Source organism: Phodopus roborovskii, unplaced genomic scaffold, assembly GCF_943737965.1.
Source record: "Phodopus roborovskii unplaced genomic scaffold, PHOROB, whole genome shotgun sequence".
Classification (NCBI taxonomy): Eukaryota; Metazoa; Chordata; class Mammalia; order Rodentia; family Cricetidae; genus Phodopus; species Phodopus roborovskii.
In genome coordinates, this window is record NW_026126418.1 from 35,530,631 (window position 1) to 35,557,944 (window position 27,314).

The following is a 27,314-nucleotide window of genomic DNA, read 5'->3' on the forward strand; positions in this document are numbered from 1 at the left end:
TCATGAATGCCTATTTCACATTAGGTACTCATTGCTAGTGCCGTGAAGCATAAACTCTAAGACAGAAGTGACTGTATGCGCTGGGAAGTCTGCCAAGGCTCTTAAAATGCTAGGAGCCGATAATGGGGAGATTTGTGGTTAGTTTTCATTATAAGAAAATGGACAGAGGAGGTAGACCCTCACAGTGGCTCACAGAACATCCTTGCTGGACACTCAGAAGGTTAAATACAGAACTAAACAGGGCTACTCCTTACACTTCTATTCAGTGTTTCTACCTCAGGCATGATTTTCCAGTGCACTGTGCTGTGACAACTGCCATACGCCTATTTACCACAACAACTAGTTTTAGGGAGAACATTAGACATCCAACAGAAAAAAAAAAATAGGATGAGAAAATTTGGATCCTGGAAACAGTTATTAGAATGGTAGGTAGTAACGGTGGAATTTCATGTTGAGGCCAATACAAAGTGATGCTGCTGGAAGCTGCTTAAAGTGAACAGCGCAACAGGCAGCAAAGTACATTGCTACACCAACAAAATCCTAATGCAGTGCATTTTTATCATTACCCACCATGGTTGCTCTTCCTCTTCAGGGTAAGACAAATGACAGTCAAATCAAAGCTCACTTGCCCCTTTTCTGACCGAAGTTGAGCCCCTGAGAAGCACAGAGCAGCTGCTTCTTGGAAATGAAACCTATGTTGATAGTATTTACAGAGGCCAATGTCACACCCTAGGTGGGGGCTTCTGGATTATTTACATGCCCCTTGCAGCAAGGGCCAGTACTTACAATGCTACTGCTGTATTTCAAATGCAGCACAGATGGGCACGTGAGTGGCAGAGCCTTGAAGCATGCCTGCCTGTGGCGCAGAACAACATTCCCTTTATTTATAGTCTACTGCCTTGTTACCTCCACACTCAATCCCATAGTCAAGACTGTTGGATGATTCTCCACATTGGTTTCCATTTTCTTAAAGCTGCAAATTCACATATAAACTGCTAACTCTGTATTCCTCCTGGCATTTACGAGGCACCTCCATATTTAGCCTTGGTCCTTATATCCCCAGCTCCTCCACCACTGCTTCCGGCAGCTGTGTCATTAACCACGGGGACTTCAGAGATACGCTACTTTCACCCCCCAGTTCTGCAGATTAATAAGGCAAATCTAGAGTGAGACAGTGACCCTAGTGCAAAAGGGGACGACGGAGCCAGGACTCAAACACACACAGGGCTTACCCAAAGTCTACTTTCCCAATCACCGCCTCCTCTACATCCACTAATGGCTTCATTCCTCATAAATCACTTAAGTCATCATCACCCTTTATGTCTCAGTCTCTTTTCCACAGCCCCCTCTGTTACTGTATCTACATGCATTATCAACTTTCCAAAAGCCACCGGTCCATGTACTGTCTAGTACCACTCTGCCCTAATCCATCAACTCCACTCAAGACAGGCCCTGCATGTAATATACACCAAGTCTCCTATGAGACACTGTTCCTAATGATTGGAAATAAGAGGACAACATTAGCAGTGAAAGCTTGTGGCTGTCACGAGGCTGGTCAGATAATCCACACTGTGTTTAAAATTATGACTATGGCCATGAACAATCTCAGAGTTGTTGCTTAACTCCAAGAAGACCCCTAAGTACCCAGTAGGCAAACAGGCCCCTGACTTCAGACGGCAGCTTCAAGGACACTCCTCAGGCAAGCAGCAGCTGGGGCTTGGCACAAGCTAGATGGATGGCCCTCTACAGAACCCACTGCACTGTAGCAGAGAGACACATGCCCACATTCCAAAATAGTAAACTTATAAATATTCTTAGGATAAAGAAAAATTTTTTCCATAATTAGAATGGTGTTAATATTTTCTGATTCTGCAGACAATGCAGAATTTCAAGGGCTACAGAAAATAATAAAACAGCAAAAGCTTCTTCCTAGTTTTTCTTCAAATTGTGTTTGATGAAGGCTTCCTTTTTTTTTATCTGCTGAGAGCCAACGCTGGGTGAAGAGTTTTGAATAGCACGCACATTGTGAAAAACCTGAGGAATTTTCTCTCATTGTGTTCCCAATGCGTCTAACTTCTGGAAAAGGGCAGGACTCATTTCCCCTTGCTCCTCTTCTGACGATAGTCAACTTTTCAAACTCAGCCAACTTGGACCGGGAGCTGAATGAAGGCACAGCCCCCACAGTCACCTTCAACACCCTTTTCATACCACGCTGGACAGTGGCACATTTGCATCATGTAACATTTAATAGAGGATGTAATGATTTATGCTTAGCAAGAATAAAATTTAACAACAGTATAAAATGATAGCAAAAATAAGGTGGGGAGACCTATCTGCCCACTCTGCTAACTCCTTTAAGCTGGGGAACATGGAATTGTGCTTTCCTAGCCCTCACCTCACCTGTCTTTCAAAGTCAGAGCATCCTGTCACATGGATGGCGATGAAGGCCCTGGCACTATAGTGTTTAATCTATAAATAGCAGGCTCTTCTGGACTACCTCCCTTCACATGTGAAGACACTAACAATAGCTCACACTCACACAGTTGCCCCATTTTGGATGGTGCTGTCAAGATGGCACTTGCTCAACATCTCCTTGTAAACAGCTCAGAGACCACGCATGTAGTGTGTTCGTACTGACCTGCTATCAAAATAGCACTTTAAGGACAAAGAAAAAAGCCAGTTCTTTCAATGATGCCTGATACTGAATTGTTGGAGTATGGGGCTAAATATTACAGTCCCTCATTCACTACAAGATAAAGGGCAGAGTCTTTTGTACTATTACATCACACTTACCTGCCACTCATTTTGTCATTGGTCACAAGTGCAGATAATTTCATGCAGAATTTTAACTGTAGATCTGAAAAACTCATTGGTTTTACACATTGTAAGAACTTACTATAATCTCCTTAATTTATTAATGAATTTGAGAGAGGTGTATATTTTTATTGCAAAAAATATTGACATATTTTCCAAAAGGTTGCTGCAGAATATTTCCCTTTATACATGATGGGGGTGGGGGACAGGTACTTGGGAGATGTAGTGTCTTTCAGTAAGCCAATATTGAATCTTCCATGGTTGGCACTCAGCCACTCTCTCGGGAGGCACTTAATTGAATCGGTCTTGAAAGGTTTCCATTGTGTTTTTCCTCAGACCCTCTTAAGGATTGCAGACACATTCCCAGTACACATGGCTCTAGTGGAAGATGCTGGCATCCTACTCCTCAGTCTGGTCTCTGTCACAATTGTTCATGCCTCTGAAGAGGCTGCATGCTCTCAGGTCAAGAGGAGGTTAAGGCAGACAGGCATGAGAAGCAATGGCTGCTCACACAACAAAAGCGCTGGGGAGAAAGACGCCATGAAGTCTTCAAGCTGCAGCAAAGCTGCAGGCAAATTGCAGAGCCACACCTCTCCCTGACCAGGACCAGGGGCCAGGCTGTGAAACAGACTTCTCTGGAAGTTACTGAGGGCAAAGAAAAACTGGGATAATGGGGACTGATGGGAAAGGGCAGGCGGCAGGGGCACTGTTACCAGAGTGCTGACACCTTCCTGCTGGCTGGGCTCTGTTGTCTTTACATATGTATCATTTTGATATAAGACCACATGAGAAAATGCTAGCTATCGAGAAAATTCTCAACACAATGCCGTGTCTGAATTATTCTTAATGCTTCCCATTCTAATTCAAATACTCTTTGTAGCCCCATCCTCTATCCCACTCTACAGCTCTCATCTAAAGCCTATAGGTGTTGACAGGGTCTGCACTCAACCATTAGACACAGTGCTCAAGACTCTCTCGAGGTACTATCAATGTGTATTCTTAATACACACAAAATCCTTTGGAGAGAAGGACTTTATTTAATAACTTGCTTATAGTGGAAATCACAAAAGTAGGGAGAAAGACTTACAAGCTAAGTGCACTGAATAATTAGTAACAAAAGTAAAACTTGGATAGGACTTTTAATTCCTAGTCTAACATCATTTCCTTATTATTTCAACTAAGAGACTTAAAAAAAATTCAATCACCCATAAGTTATGGGGAAATAGTTATCAAATATCCTTAGCTAGTATGCTGCAACCTATAGCAAAGACACACACACACACACACACACACACACACACACACACACACACACACTGATTCATCACTATTTGATTCACTTGACAGTGGTAGTTTTAGTGACTGGACAATAATTAGGATAAATGTACATATATCTTCTTTAATTTTTTAAAAACCAGTTACATCTAATTCAGTTTAAGTAATGCATTTGCAAGCAAGCTGGGTTTCTGCTCTCCTTCCTGTCCTCTTTCCCTCCATCACCCTGCCCTACCCCCTTTCTTCAGCAGCTTCCTTCTGCTCTTCTTGGTACCTGCTGCTATTTATGACTTACTTCACTGTCTGGATGTGGGGCCCAAGGTTTCCCCTTTTGCCAGCCTTCCTTGCAATACACTCAACTGCAAGTTCTACAAATGTGACTGGGTTTCTCTGAGTGGAAAACAGGTAATTCTGAAGAAATCTAAGTGGAGAAGTTCCCATTTTTATGACTTTCCCTTGGGTCTTTGTGAATAATCTCACCTACATTTCATTCAACGTTAATGCTTTCTTGTTATTGTTTTTGAGACAGGACTTACTCTGTAGCTCAGGTTGGCTTAGAACTCACCACGTTGCTTAGGTTGGCCTTAAACTCACAACAATCCTCCTGCCTCTGGCTCCCTGGTGCTGGAATTATAGGTATGAGCCACCATAGCTCCTCAAGGATACGGTTGCAAGACACTTGATTGTTCTGTTTTCACAAACCTCTGAACATTGTGTTTATAAGTTACTTTCTTTTATCATTTTTTTCTTTCTTTCTGAGCTGTCGGCCTAGAAAAGTATTTCTCAAGTGGTGTGGTGATAAAATCTCACCAGCACTTGATGCGCTGCACCCAGAAATGGCTTTAGTCTGATGCTCACACTCTTGGAGCCTGAAGTGGTTTGATTATAAATATTTTTCACAAGCTAACTGGAAGAAAAAGAATTAGGGTGTCAGCCACCCCGTACCAAGAGAGAACTGTTCCGTACAGACTTTGACTAAGGTGGTTGCTACAGTGCATATATCTAAATCTACCACACCATTAACTGAATGAGTTTTACATGTGCACACGTGTGTAACACACACACACACACACACACACACACACACACACACACCCCTACAGACCTTTTGGGGATAAGGGTGTGGGAAAGAAGTCTATTAAATGCATTATTTTACATTAATTTGCACCAGTATTGATAGCGTCTACAAAGGCCCAGTAAAACCACAAAGTCCAGTGTTGAATGAATAACCAACAGGCTACACTGTTAAGGAAGACACATTGGTCTTGGCAAGCAACAGCACACATACACTGTAAGGAACTGGTTTATAGGAGAAGGCGTGTGCATAAGTGCTTTGATTTGGGGGTAACTGACTCTTCACTTTTATCTTCTAAGGCCTAAGTTTTGTTTTATTTTTAAAGGACTGCTTTGCCTTATGCTTAAGAAGCTGAAATTACAGTGTCATTTGCTAGGATAGTAATTACATGTAAGTGGGAGAACTTTTTAAAGTCAACAATAAATGTCTTATGCCGTGAAAGCCGCAGCTTGACACCCACACTCCCAATTTTGTAGCAGGAGGCACCAAATGAATCGACCCTTTTGAATTCATCCCCAAATGTGCTCCAGATGTATATAGATAGATCACTAAATATAAACTTAATTGCTTTTTTTCATTTCTGTCCTACTGCTAAGCAACTTTAATACCAAAGTGCTTGATATAGGATGAGTCCTTTACCATCAACTCTTTTCAGAATAAAATCAACTGGGTTTCTCAGAGCGAAAACTTAAGGGTATTTAGAAGAAACCTAAGCAAATATGTTCCCAAATATAGTCTGACTAACCCTGCTGACAATGACAGATGGGCTCTCACTGCCAAACTGATGTGTTTGTTTCATTCATGACCAAGTCACACACTTTAAAAGCGGCACAGGGTATACCAAGAGTATAAGCCACTGAGAACTCTCCTCATAACACAGCTCTCCATTTGGCAGGGAGGAATACGGGTGGCTGGCAGCCTCCAGCCACAGAACCTAGGACAAACCCAGTGTCTGAGTTGAAGCATGGTCTCCTTGACTGTTGGTTACCATCTTTCTTTGCTTCCACAGGCCACCAACTTTTAAAGCCAGTAGGGCCATGTTTACTACCTCTCCTTAACTACCAAGGACTCTTTGCTGCCCAAGCCCCTTGTAGCCATCACTTCATACATACTTCTTACTAGAAGTTCATGACCCCTTCTAATTGCCAAATTGTAGGATCCAGAAGCTTTGAACTACAAGGATTCTGATATCTCTTCTGATCCCCCCCTTTTATACACGAAGAAGAGCACACACATTGGTTCAACATCAGCAGGGACTGTGTCGATTTGCCTCGGTTTCCCCTAAAGTATTTAAGTTTTCAGTTTGACTGTATGAATGATATGTATTTGATCTCTCTATATATATATCAGGGATACATGTATTACATGCACCTATCTGTCCATATCCTATACAAACAATGCAAACAACAAATTACTTCATTTGAACTCGTTGTGGGGAAATGTAGGTCATAGACAAAATAAACAATGATCCCAGCTGTGAGGGGAATTACTTTTAGAATAAAGCAAACTTTCAGGACCTTGAACAAACCTTTGAAGTATGGGTAGGAAAAAAGTAAAACAAAACAAAGAGACACAGACACCTTAGTTGTCTGATATAGGCAACCCCAATTCCAGATCCCTACACACTACACCTGATACAGAGTTCAATACAACCCATCAGGGGACAACATGTGGGGAGGGCCAATCGATTAGGTAGAAGGCACAGCCTTAGGAGAGAAGGGAATTTCTGCTGTCTTCGCAATGTTTCTACCTATCATGTTGAAATGGGAAGACAACCTTTATTACAGTAACTCCTAAATCAAGGCACAGAATTAATATAAGAGCTCTCTGGCAAGATAAATCAGCACCAGCCACTACTCATGGTACTGGGCATATATGGAGAAAGAGACAGGGTTCCTGCCTTGCTGGAATTTATTCTTAAGTGTCAAAGGGTGAAAAAAAGAGCTAATGACTATTAAATACCACAAGAACAGTGCTTCAGGCAGATGCCATGTGGCTGCCACAGAGAGCATGGGACTTCTCTAAATTTAAATTAGGAGAAATGCAATTAATCACATAGCTAGCAGAGTAAAGGTGGTGAAGGTCCATGAGTAACTCACTACTTAGCTATCCAAGCTGTTTTCTCTGTTCCCTTTCTGCACAGCTTTAACCTATGTCTGGGATTGACTATAAGCTTAATGCAAAGAGAAGGGTGCTGACCCTTGTTTGCAAAGTGCTGACTTTGCAAATTGTGCTCTTAATGTAATGTACTTTCTGGGAACAATGGTAATTTCAAGGCATCCACACAGAGAACTGATGGAGTAGGATACATTCGGGTGCTACCTTCGTGTCAACTTAAAATGTCCTTTGCTTTTTTTTACAGGGTTTGACGATAGTAGCAGACAAGATACAAAACACCCTTCAGTTTCTACCCAAAACGAGGAAAATCTGGTGAGCCCAAATCTCAACTAGTTATGTTAATTAATTAATGTAGAAATTAACTGTATCTTTGTATTGTTTGGTTAAATGCTTAATAATAAAATTTAAAATATTTTATTATTTGATGTTTAACAACCTTAACATCAGTTGTGATTATTATTATTATTATTATTATTATTATTATTATTATTATTATTTGTGTGTGTGATGTTAGTGTGCCAAGGCATGTGTGTGAAGGCCAGAGAACAAATTTGTGGAGTCTAGTCTCTCCTTAAACCAGTGGTTCTGAACATTCCTAAAGCTGTGACCTCATGTTGTGGTGACTCCCAACTACAAAATTATTTTCATTGTTACTTCATAACTGTAATTTTGCTACTATTATAAATAATTACATAAATACCTGTGTTTTTTGGTGGTCTTAGGCAATCCATGTGAAAGGGTTGTTTGACCCCAAGGGATCACAGCCCACAGGTTGCAAACCATTGCCTTAAATATTTATGTGAGTTGTTCTAGGGCTCAAACAATGGTGACTCAGTTTACATAGTCCAGCCCTTTCCTGAGTCATCTTATCAGCCCCCTTAACACCAGTCTGACTGTGGATTTCAACAGGTGTGGTAGGTAGGAGACTGCACTGGAATAGAAGTGACTCAGCACTTCCTAGATGTTATACTGATAAACATTCCCACATATTTCTGATGTGATTAATACCCATTGGTATGCAGTAAAATAAAGTTAATAGAAATTCTATTTCATTAGTTATCTTCCACTGAATTTATACTTCAATTAAAAAGATAATCTAAAACTCTTAAATAAGACAGTACTCCTTAACTGCTCAGAATTTTAAAACATTTGGGACTATTTCATAAGATGATTACATGGACACTAACAAATACCAGTTCTCTGGACTTGTTTTCAGTATTTTTGGACAATTTTTTTTTAGTTTAGTTTATTTAATGTGCATTGATGTTTTGCCTGCATGTTTGTCTGTATGAGAGTGTCAGGTCCCCTGGAACTGGAGCTGTTGGAACTGGTCCCCTGGAACAGTTGTGAGCTGCCATGTGGGTTCTGGGAACTGAACACCTGGTTCTCTGGTAGAGCATTAACTGCTGAGCCCCTTGGACATGTTTTAATAAATATTTCAGTGAGTTCTACCAAAAATATTTCCTCATAACTATCAAATACATAACTCAAACACAGCACAATGTGTTGGCCACCAACAAATCATATTAAACATCCATTTACTTCACCACAATTCATTTTAAGGTATTAGTTAGGACTATACAGGACACAAAGCCCTGGAAGACACAAGGATGTGTGAGAATTAAGTGTGAGTTTATAGTCTGTAAACTTGAAAGAAGAATCAGGACAATTAAGCTGGATTGACATGAGTTTTGCTCATGAAGGTAGGTGACTGGGAAGGATGGAGGATGGAAATACTTACATCATTAATTCTGTGTTTGGAGTGTTGCAAAATATACTGCGTTTTCTTGTTGATGAAAAGACTGGGAAATATCCCTCCCTCCTGCCACAGAATTATTAACACCCACACATGTTTTTGCTGAAAGCAGATAAAACTCTCTAGAGAACTTCTCAAGGCTAAATGCATTTAGCGTGTCACTCCCCTCCCCTCCGCCCCCCGCCATTTTATCTTACTCGACTTCTGAATTGTTACTCTCATTCCAAGTCAAATTCTTAATGATTTAGTCAAAGATTTGGCAAAAATTCATCCTTAGTGGACCATATAATAAGTATATCATGCTGCGTTGCTGAACACTGACATAACTACTCAATAGTGACTCAGCAGAGAGCAGCCACAGACAACGCAGGACAGACGGGCAAGGCTGTGTGCCAACAAAACTTTATTTATAAAAATGGGCTATGTGCTGACTTGTCCTACAAGGTGTAGTTTGTGAATTCTTGGTGTAGCCTGTCAATTGTGGAATTCAGCTAAAATCACCATGTTTACAAGAAGAGAGACAGTCTTTCAGTACACAGGTTTTGCATACATCTGGCTCACCTCAGAGGTGCTATCATACATGAATGTTATAAAAAACATGCCAAGTTACCTATCTACTGAAGCATTTCTAGGTTTCACCCTCACCTTTCTGGTCCACTGAACACAGAAGAACACCAATACAAGTTTGAGAGTACAGTCACTGAGAGTTTTCAGGAGCAAGAGGGTAAGCTTTTCCAGACTTGTGAACTGAGACTAATCTCTTTCTTATCAGCTACTCAGAAAAGCATGTAAGCCTTGTTACTTTGAAAGATATATTTGCAGAAAGGAATCAAAGGCGGATATGCCACTATGCATTTGGATGAGTTTCAAAGCTTGTAAAAGGAAACAGTGGGTCCTCAACAGGAAGTAGCAGTTTGTGCAGGTAAACATTTCTGCTAACATTGATACTGAGGGAGCAGGATGATGGGGAATTTCTCAGAAGGATTTGATATTTGGGGTGTATATGGAGATATAAAATCCACTTGCAGAGTTCCTGGCAACATGTCCATCCTTGGCTGGATAATGAACATGAACCTGAGACTTAACAAGGAAAGAAGTAGCCTAACACACAGCTGCTGACTGTGAGCTTCTGTGATGGGGGTGTCCTTCTGTATATAGGATGAATAAAACACTGTTTGGCTTATGAGGCAGGAAGATAGGCAGGAGTAGGCGACAAGGAGAATTCTGGGAAAGGTAGGCAGAAGAGGCCGCTAGGGGGAGAAGACATGTAGCCACCGAAGTAGTAAGAGGTTCAGAACCTTCTCAGGTAAGATAAGACCACATGGAAAAACAAAGATTAATAGAAATAGGTTAATCATTAAGGCAGAGTTAGCCAATAAGAAGCCCTAGCCTTTGGCCCATAGTTTAATAATGAATATAACCTCTGTGTGTTCATTTGGTGCTGGAAGCGGCAGCGGCACTTGTCAGGACAAGAAAAAAATCACCAATACTTCTGTGAACTCTGGTCTCTTTCAGTTAGGTCTCCTGGGATCTGGGAGAAGGATGCAAAGGGTTGCATGCTCAATACCACAAGCCCACTGAGTACTGAGAGAAGATGTAACTGACACAGGACCAAAGAAAGTGTTTCAGATGTTTATTTCAAGGTCACTTATGCTTCATTAGATATAAATAAAATCAAATACTATTAAAAACACACCAGCTTGGCATATAGATAGCCAATAATGGGACTTTCTATTCTAATAGTAATAGTATTTGAAACAATATTTAGTTGGTACCCCTATAAAATACCACCACAAACAATATTTCATTTACTCTTTAGCTTCTCTGGTAAGATGGGCTCTTAATTATTTACTGGAGAATCTATATGCAGTAATCAAACACAAAATGGGGAGGAATACAATTCAAGGTGAATCATTTCTTTCTTAGTTGTACCATGGTACTTCTCTCTCAGAGTCTTTCTGGATTTCCTCCTTTTCTTTACTAGATTCTAATTCATGGGTGGGTGGTGAAAATTGTTTACAAAATGATTTGACTGGGGAGGCAGAATGATAGGAAATGATTTTTAAATGACAGCTTATTTAACAACTATTCAAAAGGTACGCCTTCTTGGGTGGCCTTAAAGAAGATAGTATTCTACTGTAGAAAGACAAAATGGAAATAGTAAGAGCTGGCTGAACTGACATTAGGAGATCAGAATCAGAGAGCTGTGAATGACAATACAATAATTCACGCTTCCCTGTATGAGAAGGGAGAAACTGTACTCAATGAACTCTGCAAAGATTTAAGGAGATCACTAAGGAAAAAGATTTGAAATCATTTGGAATTAAGGTGTCATTTTGAGCAAGGCATTATGAAAGGTGCTGTCATGAGACCGAGCACAGTCTACTCTAGGCCAAATTGAAATTACAGCTTCACAAAACATGGGGAAGTGCAGGAACTTGAGGACTTAAACATAAATGGAGTACAGGAAAAAAAAAAAAAAAGAAAGAAAAAGAGGGACCAATGACAAGGGTCATTGCTTTCAACAACGGGTGGGCTTAGTCTGAAAAGATCAAATCATTGAGTGTTCAACTGCACGGATTTTTGTATCAAGGGAAACCAAGCAGATATACTTTACTAAAGTTTAAATGAAAGAGGAGCTATTAAGTGAATATTTGTTTTGGATGATGGCCCTATCTATCATAATGAACATTTGTATCTGGGCCACCAGTAATTGCAGGTTTGATGGTAAAAGTGTAGCAAGGATTTGACATGTATTCTTCAGGTTTTGGAATACTGATTGCAATACCAAATCTTTTAAAGCAAATAATTACTACGCTTTGTTTAAATTTGGTCCTGATTATGCATAAAGTCATATGTATTTAGAAGAGGTATACATATGGAAGGAAGTCTTTCTAACTGTAGCAATCTTTGGGGTTCCTAAATTTGTAGATGCCATTTGATAAATAACTAATCAAATTATACATGGATGTATTAGAAAGTAAAACCTATATAGTAAGTCCTGAGCCATTCCATAAATGATTTGATAAAACCAGCGAAGCAATAAAATACTTAGTATAGCTCTCCTATCTTTATTCTTACACACAACCACAAATCCATTACAGAACAAAGTTATTGCTGAGAACAGAAAATGAAAGCCAATTCTTCTGGCTTCCTGAATGCTTGTATTATGAATTCCAGGGTTTTATGTTTGTAAAATTGCAAGATGGTGTATTAGTAGAGTACACAATCATATAATTGAAAGAATACAGGATAGAGTTAACAAGGCCATTTCAGTGTCATCCTATGCTGTCATCCCAAAGACTATTACTTTGAAATAACAATGTATCACTCATTTGATTAGTATGGGAATCTATGTTCTGAAGAGCTGACATAACATCCTTTGAGTTGACATAGTAAAGTTCAGAATCATACAAGACAAGCTTGAAAAAGGGGACTGAAAGAATTTATAATATTTATCTTGATTACACTAGGAAACAGGGGTGTAAGGTTTTTCCTTTTTTGGTTGTTATGAGATACTTGTTGATCTGTGGTGTGGAACAGGAGTCAGGGTTAGGACCAGGACTGAAGCACAGAAAATCTGGGCAGTAAACACTGCTATGTAAATATGGCAGACACTGCCTTTAGAGGGCCTTCTTTTATTGGAATTATCTATGCAGTGGCTAAATTACTGACAGCTATAGGCTCTTGTTAAATTAGATTTTTCTCATTTCTCCATCCTGCAGTAGAGTGGGACTGTGTACTCTGTGAAGACAGTTAAGAAGGACAGAGCCACTTTAATACCCTCCTTCCAAAATAGAATGGCAGGTAGGCAGGTCCAAGGGCTGCACAGTGGATATAAATGTTTTACTTTTGGGAGTGAGTCAATGTTCAGGGGACAACAAAAGAAGGGCCAGACAATGACGTCATCAGGAAGGTTATCATGTGGAGAGAACTCTTCTCCTGACCTGTGTGTGGTGGGGCTGGAATGTAGCCCAGATATCCCTTGAATAGAAATCATCACCAGTTCTTTGGCTAGTATCTCAGCTTTCAGAGAGGGGGATAGGGTGGTGTAAATGCATCCATAGTTCATGGCTCATTAGGCTAAAGAGGTCTCCCATAGGACAGATGAGTCAGTCTGGCTAAAATAGAATGATTCCAAGAGGCAGAAATGAAGTCAAGCCAGTAAGTATAAGGGCAAGAAATGAGGACAGTGACAAAAAATATTTTGTTCCAATGACATGACATGACATGACATTACATGATGGAGACAAGCATAGTAAAAGCAACAGTGTGGCTGGTGTAACATAACCAACTCCCATAATGATAGAAAGACAATCCAACTAAAAGTGAATAAAATATGTGGAATGAAATCAAAGCCATAATAAATAGTATAACACTTTATTACCTTCAGAGTTACTATAATAAAATGGACAACAAATATTGGTAAAGGTGGTGGAGAGGGTAGAAACTTCGTACATTGTAGAGTGAATGTAAAATGGTGCTGTATATCCAGTAAGAAATCACAAAATGTAGTGCTGGAGGCAGAACTAAAGAGCAAGCACAGTGAAGAGACTCTAAGGAAACAAAGTGACTCGTAATGACATATTGCTGTACCCAAAGTTCAGTGCATTGCTCAATCCTCAACAGAGGAGTTTCTTCTTGTAACACAGAGACCCACAAGTAGACAATGTTCATGACTTTGTGAGAGACTCTGGAACACTCATCCTAAATAGGATGTCTTTATCAAACCCCTCCCCTCAAGGCTTAAGGAGGTGAACATATTCTGAGTCAGAGGTGGTGGATGACTTCATCCAGACCCCATAGGATACACATATGAACTCACAAAGACCATGACAGCATGTATAGAACCTGTATAGGTTCAAATAAGACAAAATACCAGAACAGAGAAAGGGAGATAGATACCAAGTCCCATCCCTAACCAAAAATCAAAACTGTTTGCAACTGATACCTGCTGGGAAAGCGAAAATCAGTTGTCTTCAATGGAGTGTCACTAAGTATATCAACCACATCTGGGGAAGGTCATAATAAAAATAACTCAGTGATGTTTCCCCATATTTTATGTTGTTTTTCTTTGTTTTGATTTTTTTTCAGAGAGAGAGAGAGACAGAGAAAGAGAGAGAGAGAGAGAAAACTCATTAAGATGGGTGGGAGGGAAGTGGGGAGGGTATGGGAGGATTTGGGGGGAGAAGGAATATGAGAAAATATATTGTATGAAAACTTTTAAAAAATAAAATAAATTAAAAATAGAAACTCAGCTTTAAAGGTAGACACAATCTTAAAATGAAATGATGAAGACAACAACAAAACAACCCCCCAAACAAGTAGGATCAAGAAGCAAGCAGGCATTTCATAGTAACATCTGACATAATAGAATCTGAACTAATTAGAGGAGCAAAGAAGAGTACTTCATTCTAATCAAGGGATCAATTAATGATCAATTTATCAGGTATATGTCACGCAAAATTGTGCTGTACACAATTTCATAAATAGCATACTAATGGAAGTAAAGACAGAAATGAACATAAACCCAATAATGTAGATTTCAGCACCCCACATTCTTCAAAAGATAGGTCTGTGCACAAAAAGTAAGCAGAGGACCCTCAGAATTAAATGGTGTTTTACAATGGATCTAACAGGTATTTTCAGAATATACATTCTACTTGGCAGCACATAGAAGCTTCTCTAAAACAGACCACATGCTGGAGTGCTTGTGTGTGTGTGCACTTGTGTGTGCACACACAAAACAACCTTATAAAAACAGAAACACTGAAGTAATCTCATGTATTCTGACTACTGGGTAATAAAACTTTAAACTGACAGCAAACAAGTTTCTAGTAAAAAGTATAACTCATGAAGATGAAAGACCTCGTTACTGAATGATGAATGGGTCAAAGAAGGAATCAAAATGTTCTGGGAGCAAAATGTAAAATAAAAACATAAAACAATGAAACATGAGACACATTAAGAGAGTACTAAAAGGGAAGTGTACAGCCCTAAGTACAATACCAGAAATCACACAAATGAAGGATGGAATGATGCAACTCAAGGATGTAGAGGAAAAAAGGAACAGACCAAAACCAAATGCAGTAGATAGCAAGATAACAACAACAACAACAACAACAACAACAACAAAGCTGTTAATGGAACAGAAATAATTGAAATATAAAGAATCAATAATTCTAAGAGCTGGTTCTTTGAGACTATAAACAAGATCAAAAGACCCTCAGCCCAACTAACTAAAGGAAAGAGAAACAGGGAATCATAGTCAGAGATGAACAGGGTTTCATTACAATAGATGCCAAAGACACAAATATTATGAGAACACTTTAAAAATGTATACTCCATTAATAGGGAAGAGCTAAAGAATGGATGAACTTTTTGACTCATCCAAATTACCAAAGTTAAACCAAGATACCAACAGCCTAAACATATCCATAACAGAGAGGAGACTGAATCTGCAATGAAAAGCCCTCCAACAAAGAAAGCCCAGGCCTGGATGGATTCACACCAGAATCCTAGCAGACTTCCAGAGAAGAACCAGATGTCGTTTTATACTTTACTCATTTATAATTTCCTGAACTCTTTTCATTAGAGGCACCCCCAATATTGCCAGTGAGCAATGGAGCTTTTTTTTTTTACTTCTAAAAGGTTTCTCTTTTCATATCAAACAAATCATGTCACTCAAAAAAAATCTAAGACTTCAAAGCAATGGCTAGCAGTCTGACATTTGTCCTAACTCTGTAGGTAAATTAACTCATTTAGTGCAGCAATATGATGAAACAGGGATCTTCCTTTGTGTTAAGATGTGAGTGCTCAACACACTTAAGTAAATTAGGCAGTGGAATCAAGACTGGAGACCACACTCTGATTTCAATGTCCCTACTAACTGCAATATTAAGTGGCTCACATGAGTAGTAGCAACCAGCAGGCTTACAAACATAAACAGACACCAGACATCAGGAAACGTGTAGCACATGGTCCCCACCAAAAGCTGTGGTAGAAATCTTTTCTATAATGGTACTATCCAGTATTCTAGCTGAATGTTGAGAGTGAGTACTCTGAATGCAGCTAAACACAAAACAAATGGCAATGTAAATATAGCTGTCAAAGATGTAGTGTAAAAGAATTCAAATGGCTCAATATTTTCAGCATTGACCAGTTTAACATACTGGTGCATGAAATGATTTATTTTGAATATGCTCGTTAAACAAACGAGCTACCTGAATGGCTATCACTTATGAATGTGGCCACTAGGAAATAAAAGATTCCTATGAAGACCATACTGTGGTGTTCTGGAAGGGTGCTGGACAGATGAGTGAGGAGCAGAGGAATTCTAGCAATGTGACACACCCTGGCACACTATATTATTTAGCCGGCAGAATCCTTCGGTATATGCAACACTTGGTATATTAAATACCAAGTGGCAATCCGAAAGTCACAGATGTTACCAGCTAGCCATCTGATGCTTGTAACACAAATGCCTGCTGTAACCTACTTGCCAGATATCTCTACTCATGTAATTTATAATTTTCCTAGTTCTGTTACAATAAAAACTTTCATGAAAGGATTACCATGTTAGAATACAGTTTGCGGATAACCTGGGTCTGTTCCTGGCCCATGGCAACTTATATTTGGCTTCAGAATATACTGTCTCTTACTCTCTTTAAAAAGAAAACCTAGTATTTTTCCTGATATATCCTGTCTGATATATAATTTAGCCAACAGAGCTCTTCAGTATGTGCAGCAAGGCAATTTAACATTTATATTACGATGTACCCTAAATGCTTATGAAAACATCTCATAACTTGTATGCAGCTTTCTCTTTCAAACTATAAACCAGAGTCCTGACAGGACCTGAAGGAATTCAAACTGGGAAGTGCTCAGAGGACAACCCCATATCTGACTGAAAGTTCAGTACATTTGCTCATCCCGCTTGCCTAATAAATGCCCTTATAACTCCTCACCAAATACATGAAAATGGAAGGACTTCTGAGTTAAAAGTTTACGCCGATACAATAAAAAGAGGCAAATAACACACATATGAGATTGGTAAGGTCCTTAAAAAATCTATCTTTGGAGTTTCACTTTATCCCTCTTTTTTAAGTATTGGGTATTGAACTTTGGGCCTCACATATGTTCTGCAAGCACACTCTACCACTAAGCTATATTCCTAGCTTATTCTGATTTCTCCTCTGTTTCTCTTCTCTTTTTCTTTTGATATCAAGGTTTGGTGTTACTTAGGTTGGCTCTGAACATGGTAGTCAGTCCTATCTCAGTAGCTCTAGTGACTGGGATTAAAGGAGTTCATAACCACTCCCATTTTCCTGTCCTCAATAGTCTAGTCTCTACATGCACAAAAGGTGCCTAAAACAAGAGTCCTCCTGATTTACACAGGACTTTGAGCACAGTCTTTTGTATACAGTAGAGAAGTATGAGGAAGCAAGAGGCTGCAATAATGGAGCTCAGAAGTCTTCATAGTGAGTAGGGAAAAAAAATCACATAAGCTTGGTTGTTGGTTCTTAAAGAAATCCTTCCATAGTCAATATTTGTCTTTGGTGTCTCTTCCAACTCACCAATCTGGAAGGGTAGGCACTGTATGGTTTGTAGCATGGTATCTGAAAACAGCAGGGCAAACTCTGAGAGGAACAAATGTAGGCTGTGTAATGGAGTATGTAAATTCACCACATTGAAAAGAAAAATGTATAAAGTGATTTGACCTTAGGACAGGGAGTCGTAAAACAGCTCCCATGTGTACTGGTCACCACAGGGCAAAGTGGAAGCCACTCTTAAAGCTCATGCTATGGCATGAGGTGGGTGAGTGCCAAATCATATGTGCTGTTCTCTCTCATGATGAGGTTGGAAGATCATGTTGGGAGGAATTCAGGGAAACAAGTATAGGGAAACAACACCTAGGAATAGCTGAAGGACTTACAAACACTTTCTGCAGAAGATGTACTAGAAACCTGCACACCCTGGAGAGCTTTCTACTCTGGGTGAATGGACACTTATTCTGTTTTCCACAAGGCACTTCTCTGAGCAAAGAAGAAGTCACAGCTGTCAAACTGATGGAACCACTGGTCCTCCACCCTGGAAGTATGTGCAAGCAATGCTCACAATATTTCACACTGAGCTTAGAAGTCCGTGGCTTAGAAGTTATAAAGACCCAGATGTCACTTGATAGAAGAAAGTAAGTTTTCCCCCTGGATGTCAAAAGGAATATTCTTGTCCTGGAAAAGTGACTCTACTTATCACAAGCAGAGGGATCAGGGAGGAGTCTGCAGTCGATAAGGTCTTTTCCCAAAGTGTGATTTAATTCCAAAGAAGTTTCAAAGTAATTTCACAATATCAAGTATTTAAAACACACATTGCTATTGCTCTCTTTGTGAAAGGGTGAAATAGTAGTGATGCCCATGACACTGTGGGTAGTTATCAGTATCAAACGGATCACCAAGGTGCCAACCTGACTTCCTGGATGTATCTAAGAAGATTTCTTGTCACTAACTATACAACTGTTATGGTAGTGAATTTAAGATTATTTCTTACAAGAAACAGAAATTTTTCTATTCAAAAGCTTGGCTACAGCCTTGGTCCCAGGTGCAGCAGCTCCCCAATATTTGCAAGACATTTATATTAGGTTTCAGAGATTTTTCTAAGGAGCTAGCAGGCCTTTGTTATCTGCGAGTACCCTCACTGACATTGAGGTAGGATTCCTTTGTTCTGTGGGCCTATGTTGTAGGTCTCACCAGTGCTTAAACCCCAAGAGCATTAACATGTTTTCTGTAGGGAAAACATGTAAATCTTAGCTCTCTCTCTAAAAGGGAAGCAGTAAATCAAATCACGAGTGGTGCCTGCTTCAAGAGTGAGATTCTCACTCATCTGAAAATGTTTTCCATCATTTTGAGAAATCATCCCTTCAATGCTGTATTTCTACTTTGAGTTTTTATGACTAGTTATGGTAATAATTTTGAAAGTCACCCCCCCACAACCCTGAAATAATTATAGATGCATCATATTTAAAATTATTCCAGTGTTTCCAACCTACATTCATGTTCAACTATAGCAAGGTTAATAAATGTCTGTTGCCAAACAAGGCTGTCAATCTCAAGGAGAAGTCATATTGTCTGCCTTGTGGCTGAAAAGGTGTGGCTGTGCCAACAATTCATTATTACAGTCCTAATGAAAGACCTACCCAATAAAGGCCCCAGCTCTATGGCTGTTAGTCTTCTATAGACACTACTGCATCCTCAAGTATTATTACATCTTCATTTTCCTACTTTACTCACATCCCACAGTTCAAATTTCCCACTCAAACTGATCTTTCAAAATGGAAGGGGAAAAAAAAATCTACCATCAATGGTAGATTTAAAGTGGCTTAGAGGGTTCATTCTCCCCACTCCCAGATCAATACATCTCCAGAAACTTCTGTCAAATGCCAGCATTCTGTTACACCTTCTCCTTAGTTCTTAGCAAAACAAAAGCCACCTAGACATTAAGGAGCCACAAAGAATTTCAGGGTTATTTTAAAATACTTTCCATTTCTTGCTAGCTATAAGCATAAGCTGATGAAGAGACTTATTTGGAACAGTGTTTTTCAAACTCTAAAGTAGCACAATCATCCTGAAGAGTTAAGATGGCACAGATAGGTAGGCTTACCGGGCTGAGGCAAAGCCCAGGAATCTGTGCACCCGATGAGTTCTGCTGCTTCTGGCCTATGGCTGCAAGGCCTTTAACTCAGACCGTCCGTGGATGAGGTCCTTAAGTCATATTCTAGACTAGTGTCTGAAAGAATAGTGGGCTTCTGAAGCTTTAGAAGCCACATCCCGTTCTAACTATGCTGTACAGAGTATTAGTAAAGTTGTCCATGGTCATGCCACCTTAAACACACCTGATATCATCAAAGTATTAGTAAAGTATACAGCTCTCCTGAAACATGATATCAAGTGCTGTGTGTGTGTGTGTGTGTGTGTGTGTGTGTGTGTGTGTGTGTGTGTGTGTGGTGTGTTCATGTGTCTGTGGTGCACATATGTGTATGCATGTGTAAGCCATATGACAACTTTGAATGTCATTTCAAAAAATGCCATCTACAACCTCTGAGACAGGGTCTCTGTTGTGGAGCTCATCGATTAGGCTAGACAGGCTGGCTAGGGAACCCCAGGGATACTTCTGTTTCCACTTCCTCGGTGCTATAATTACAAGCGTGTTACCATGGGTGCTGAGGAATAAACTCTGGTTCTCATGCATGCAAAGCAAACACTGTCCCAGCAGGACTATTTCCCCAGCACCATCGAGCTGCTTCTTCAGTTGCCTCTCTATGGGCTGTGCATCTCTTAAGAAGGACTTGAGAGTATAATTCAGGAGAAGAATGTTTGAAAAGTTTCCGTGGAGGGGTTGCCTTTATCAGAAAGATTGACATACTCACCAGAGAGGAAATATGCCCAGCCGTGTGGTGATAAAAACCATGGCAAACATGACAAACAGAAGATCACACATTTTCTGAAATTTGGCATAATTTGCCATTTTGGCAGCCTATAAGAGGAAGGAATGCAACTTATCAATTAAAATGATAAAAGAAAAGTTTCCTTCACATGCATGGGCCCCCAATGAGGTTTATCAATGAGGTATAGCTTACCACACGCATAAGAATGTCTGCTGCTTAAAAATGGCACATGCCACACACCAGCATTTACAAATTACTCAAAAGTTGAGTGAAATGCACATTAACTATATGTAGAACTACGACTTTCACAAATTTAATAACATATTTAGTAACCTGAAAAATTCAATTATATGGCTAATTTCAGGAAAACAGAGAGGACAAATAACAAACTTTTGCATTATGTGATGTTAGCAAGCCAGAGATGTCAAGACAGAAATCACATTACAGGTCAATGTGGGAAGTCTTCACTGCACCCTAAATGCAAGGCCACAGACTACACAGAGTCCCCAGAGCTTTTCTGTGTTTGCCTTCCATCTGCTTTGAGGTTTGTGCTCACTTTAACAATCACAGAGGTGTTGTGGGGAAACGTGTTCCAAGCTTATTCTTACAAACACTGAGATGAGGAAAGTGTCATGATTATCATGTCAATGAATCTATTTCAGGAGAATTTCAAACCATATTACAGGCTCATTTTCTAGGTAAAATTTATTAATGTTTCAATGCCTGCAGGAAATACTTCTATGACTGATGCTGATGCCAGCAGTTTCAGTGACTATATATGTACATACATACATGCACGCACACATCATAAATTAGTCCAGGGAGGCAACCACACTCCTTTCTCCTCTCCACTACCACTTTGAAACGACTGGAAGACAGACCAAGACCAGGTGGGCCTGGAAATGGATTTTTTTTCCTTCCTCACTTCTTGCAGGTTTGCAGAGTCCACAACATCTAAGCACTCTTAGAAACTATAGATCTCTTCTGCACACACAATATTACTTTCTATGACTTGGAAGATTAATTACTGGAAAAGACTGTTGGTAGCATCCTTGGAGAGAGTCATTTAATGGTGCTAAGCAGTGCACAAAGTGATGAGAGAAATGTGTCTTAGGAGAAAATATCCATCACCTGAATGGAAGTTAAAATTATAAGATTTTAATTTCCCAAATACTTGAAGTATAACACCATGAATTACATTAAATGAAAAGTACTTTCAGCCTTCTTCTGTAGCGACAAATAAGCAACAGCACCAACTTGACAGAGATGTGTATGCTGTAAACACTATTTTTCAATTTCATTAATTGGACATTTCCGAGCGTTATCTATGATGTCAAAAAACAATCCAGGTTATAAAATCCCTTTGCTTTTAAGCCACATACTTGGATTCTTGGATTTATTATCTTTTTTGAATGAAAGTAGTGGATTCAACTAATATCTCCTGTACTACAGCTCTAACCAAGATGCATGCCAGAGATTTCTACAGGAATTAACATTGGCGACTGGTTCAGGATTGATTTCTACGTGTAGGCTGTGGCATAAATGTCCACTTCTAAGCGCACACAGGATAATTCAATCTATAATAGAATTTCAGAAGACTTCCTTTTTATTGCATCTATTTCACCTTTTAAAAACACCTTGAAGTTTAGTTTGAGTCACTTAATCATAGCCACAAGCTATCTTCTAACTTATGCAGTGCAGAGAAACTATCTTTGTTTTATAACCTTCAGGGGCCAGAATTCTTGATGAGGTTTTACACCCGGTTTAAAACCTTAACTCACTGCCTCTATGAAAGATTAAATGTATACATTTGTGGCTCCTATTGCAATAACAGATCATCAAGGAAACCTTTGTCTTTGCAGCAATAGAATGATGGTCCAGCAGGGGAAAAATGACTCCAAGAATCACTTCTACATGAACTCTGTAATCTTTTAAGTTAATTTTGACCAGCTATATAATTTCTTAGCATAAAGTGATAAGACTTACATAACATTATTGAGCACAATTCTTAAGTGATAAATTCTTACAAATCTTTGGCATAAAATTTAGGGTTCATATACCCTTTGCATTGTTAAAACCACTAGTATAATATGTATAATGGTAACAAAAAAAAATCAAACTGCTTAATTGTATTATGACTACTACACTAGGTTATATACAGTTTTCAAATAGATAAGTGTGACTTTTAGAAAAGAAAATCTATTAAAACAATGATTTTTCTGTTATAAAATCAACCATTCAAGGGCTTCTAGCTTCCCATTACCGGAGGATGCTGACAAAGCTTACTCTGTTTTCATGCCATTGTAACCCACTAAGAACATCCAGCAGTTTCAAAGCATCTTCCACCACACTATAGGATTGCTGGTATGGGGACTTTGGTGACTTCTGGATGTTGTCTTTGCCAGGATAAAGGAAAAATTTTTACCTCTAGCAGAGCATCAGCTGAGTCGTGAAGACAGAGGACCAGGGTCCCTACTCGGGCCATGTTGTTGACATATGAAAAGGTTATCAAAAAAATAGTTGCAAGGTGGTGCAGGAACATAACGCCAAAGTCCTCAAGGAAGGAAAAACAAAATAAAGTCAGTGTTCAGCAACATCATGGTATTTCCACCAATCCATTTAATCTCTAAGCAACACATGCAGAGAACCTCTACAGCTGTAGCACTGGGGTATTTAAGTGGTTAAGATGTAGCTCCTGTCCTTTTAAGATTTCCCAAGTGAGACACACAAGTGACCAGACCACAGAGATAGGATTTAGCTCTGTGATGAAAGTCAGATCACAATGGGAAGAATTGTCACAGGATTTCAAGCAAAGAAAAATATTACTTAGACTTGGTTTTCACTCTGTCATGTTTAAATGTCCAACAAAGGCCCATGCTTAAAGGCTTAGACCCAGTGCAAGGTGCAACCAGGAGATGAGCCTAGTGGGATGAAGTCAGGGTATTGAATGCTCTTGAGGATGCGGGAACCTGGGTCACGTCCAGTTTCTCTTATTTTCTGGCTGCCACAAGGTGAACAGCTTATACCACTATCCACTCCTTCCTCAATATAGTGCATTGCTACAGACCCCAAGACATGTCAATCATCCACTGACTAGAAAGAACCTCTGAAAATTGGACCTAAACCAACTGTTTTTTTTTTCTTGCAAATTGATTAGTCTTAGGTATTTTGTTACAGTAACAGAAAACTAGGTAACAAATATCTTTGGTATAATAGTACATGTGTATTTCTTTGATATTCAGTCATTGCAGTTTTGGAAGACACACAAACACTAACACAAAGAGACAGACAGACATAGACACACACACACACACACACACACACACACACACACACACACACACAGAGGGAAATGAATACAGAGCTTAGCACATGCTAGAGAAACACTCTTAACATTCTATATTTCCATATCTTCATTCCATTTCTTTTTTTAAATATAGTTCTTATTAGTTGTCCAATCTGGCTTTGAACTTGCAATTTTCCAGTGTTGGCTACTTCAGTAGTTGGGATTACATGTCTGTACCACCAGGCTCAGATATACACAATATTATTTTTAAGCATGTGGTATATTTGAAGAAATATCCAATTAAAGTAAGGAGACAAAGAGACCTGACTCCTAGGATGGATCTGATGGTTACATGAAACCCAATAAACAACATATTCAGGCTTATAGTAATGCAATGTTCTAAGTGCTTATGTCTTCTTTGCCCCCAAATTCATGTTAAAATCCTAATGACATAGATGAAGGTGTTAGGGGGTGGGAATTGATTAGGTCATGCCAAGTATTAGTGTCTCTAAAATTAGAGGCCCAAAACAGCAACATTGCCCATCCATTACATGAGGACATAGCTAGAGACTATGAACCAGGAAAGAAGCCCTCACAGGATGCCAAGCCTGTTTGTGTTTTGAGCTAAGACTTATAAGCCTCTAGAATTGGAAGGAATAAATTTTCCTTGTTTTATGAACTGCCTGGCATAGGTGCTGGGAACCAAACTTAGCAGTAAGGTAGCTCTTTTAATCACTGAGCCAATTCTCCAGCCCCCAACTACCACCACTTCAAAAAAAAAAAAAAAAATAACCATTCTATTGTTTAATCACTGGTATGAAACTATCCTAGGTGACCAATATCTGTGCTGATAAACCAATGACAATGATAAAATTCTTTCTGGGGCTTCAAAGGTGATTTTATTTATGGCACTAGAGTAGTTATCGAGTACCTGCAGGTACTCCTTTCCAATACTCCCAGTCTGCACTGTAAGTTCGCAAGGCTGTTTGCATTTTACCCATGCCTTCACCTCCCCCCTTGTACCCTCTATTGGGACTACTCTAGCTGAGAAGGAGTGTGGGCAAGAGTCCTCAGGCTGCCACTCCTCATTCAGCCAAATTACACTGACTTTTTCTGACACAGAGGAATGAACAACTAGCTTAGATACCACCCTCAATTCTCTGCTGATTTAAACTCATCATTTGCTCCAGTGGAACATAGCAGCCGTAGGTTCTTCCCGAGTCATCTTGTTCTTTCCGCTCTATAAATACTTTGCATACAGGGCCTCTGTTACTGGTCTCCTACTTAACTGTTCTGGTCCCACACTCACCCTTTCTATAACTCAGAAAAGTATCTATTCCTAAATTCTAGTCTCTAGTTTAACTCAATTAAACAATTTCTTTTTAGACATTTCCACCACTGTGGTTCAATCATGAACATTCAAGAGAATTATGATGGGGGGAATCTATGCCAGGGTGACTCCTAAAGACCTCAGGAATCTTACTCAGCTTAGTGGACACTTACGAAGCACACACTGTATGAGGGACAGCTTTGGATCTACCTAGGTTCCAAAGCACCAACTTTGTAATTTCTGGTAAAGGCACCAACTCCCTTACTTTACAATGAGGATGTTAGATCAGATTTTTTTAGCTGTCAATTCGATAACTCTCAGCTCAGAAGCTCCAGTGATTGACCCTTGAAGTCTTCAATCTACTAACTTCAGACCTGTCTAACTTATAAAGAGCCTGAGAAAGTATACCCACTCTCATGTGGGAAGAGCATGCACAAGCCCATTAAATACCCCGCCCTTCCTCTATCTTATATACAGTCAGTAGCTGTTGATATCACTACACTGCATTTTGAAGAGCCTCCCTCTACACCTTTAGTAGTTTTAGGTTTGCGTTCACTTTGGTGAAGATTGCTTAAGGTACTTTGGTTTCCAGGAAACTGCCTTGCGTGGGTAACCACACTTAGGACTTACCACTAAGATCTAAACCATGTGCCAGCTCCCTCAATGAGGTTAGATAATCAATAACTAAAACATGTGGATTTATTTTCAATTAACTCCGTCTCTAAATTAGTGTGGTATGGCATTGACAGTGGCCACCAGTGGCAGGAAAATAATCTGTTTTGCCTCTGTTAACACTCTGGCCCACAACAGAACAAATCCATGTCACCTGCTAACACACAGCCACTCTCCCTCCTTGGATACAGGGAGACTTTTTATTATTTCTTAGCTCAGAGACAGATGAGAAACAATGGGCACATTGAGTTGAATGAGTAACTGCACACAGGTGCAACTTAGCTGTTTCTGAAGCTACGGAAATTCCTCCATTCTTTGAAGTATCCAGAGCTTCCCTATGTTATTAAAGGCAGATGATGCCAAAGACCTTGGGAAGACATCACTAACTGCCCTGGTGATGTCTTTCAATGGAAGATGCAATCTGTTCCTCACCACTTAGAGAATGGTGTTTTACTAGACAAAACACTTGCGTTAGCTTAACTAAAGCAGAGTTAGCCCATCAACCGGTATGTTAAACTACTTGTTATACAGGAATAAATTAAAACACAACAGTGTTTGGTTCATGAGCCCAGTGAGTTTATATTTGCCTATGCTTAACAGACAGCGTTGGACATTCAAGGAGCCTCACAATAGTAATCTCACCTTCTCAGCTGTTCAGCCCCGAATGGCTGCTCTCAGTTTACGGAAAGAGAAAAAAAGGTTTTACTTCTTGTTAATTAAAAAAAAAATATGAATACATGTAAACTGATTAGAGCACTTATGGAAGATTAGGTCCACTTGCTAATTAAATTTCCTAATTAATATCTGATATAAATGTCAATAACAATGCAATGCCCGTCAATATAACAAGGCACCTTCAAAAATAAAAGCCCCGTTTTTCAGATAAAATTTCCTTTGTGAAGATGATTTCTGATATAAATCCCCTTGTTCTAAAAAATGAAAAAAAAAAAAAAAAAAAAAAGAAAAAGTTTGTTTTACTATCATACTTGCAGCCATAGCAGAGAACCAATTTCCATTATATTCATATCTACATAAATAGTAAAAAAGCAGGAATAATGGTCTTGTCTTACATTTCTGCTTCAGAAAGTCTTAGGCACAGCAAATTTCTCTAAGAAAAGCCACACATTCCCGACGCCATGTCTCTCACATCCTGTCATCCCAACACATTTCTTTGATCCAAAAAGCTGTCTTTAAACAAGCTGTCAATTTGGAGGAGAATTTCCATTCTCCTACTCATTACTGTTGGAAATGATAGTGTCTGTAGACACAAGCTTGGCTCCAAGAATATTAGGCTTTAGGTTGACAGTATTTTCCAAAGCATCTTCTCCAGGATGAATTCAGAGACTGAGATTCATTGTTGGCCTTCAGGTCCATGATTGATTCCTAAGAGATCAGTGCCACCCCTTTCCTCAACAAAGATCCAAACTACTTGTTTTGTTATCATTGTTGTTTGTTGTTTGTTGACATTGTTGTGTCCTCCTCAAGAGTTCCCTCTGTGCTCCCTGACATTTCCCAGAGTCTCAGCCATTCTGTCAGTAGCTCCTCACA

At 39.4% G+C, this 27,314-nt stretch overlaps 1 protein-coding gene across 2 annotated transcripts in view; it reads right to left on the bottom strand.

Moving 5' to 3' along the window:
* Positions 1 to 27,314, bottom strand: part of Cers6 (ceramide synthase 6) — a 240,638-nt gene that overhangs the window by 16,046 nt on the left and 197,278 nt on the right. For both annotated transcript variants that reach the window (XM_051184540.1, XM_051184541.1), the window contains exons 7-8: positions 22,904 to 23,032; positions 20,461 to 20,567 (exon numbers count right to left, since the gene is read on the bottom strand). In XM_051184540.1, coding sequence (XP_051040497.1) covers positions 20,461 to 20,567; positions 22,904 to 23,032 — 236 coding nt within the window. The remainder of the gene's footprint in view (positions 1 to 20,460; positions 20,568 to 22,903; positions 23,033 to 27,314) is intronic.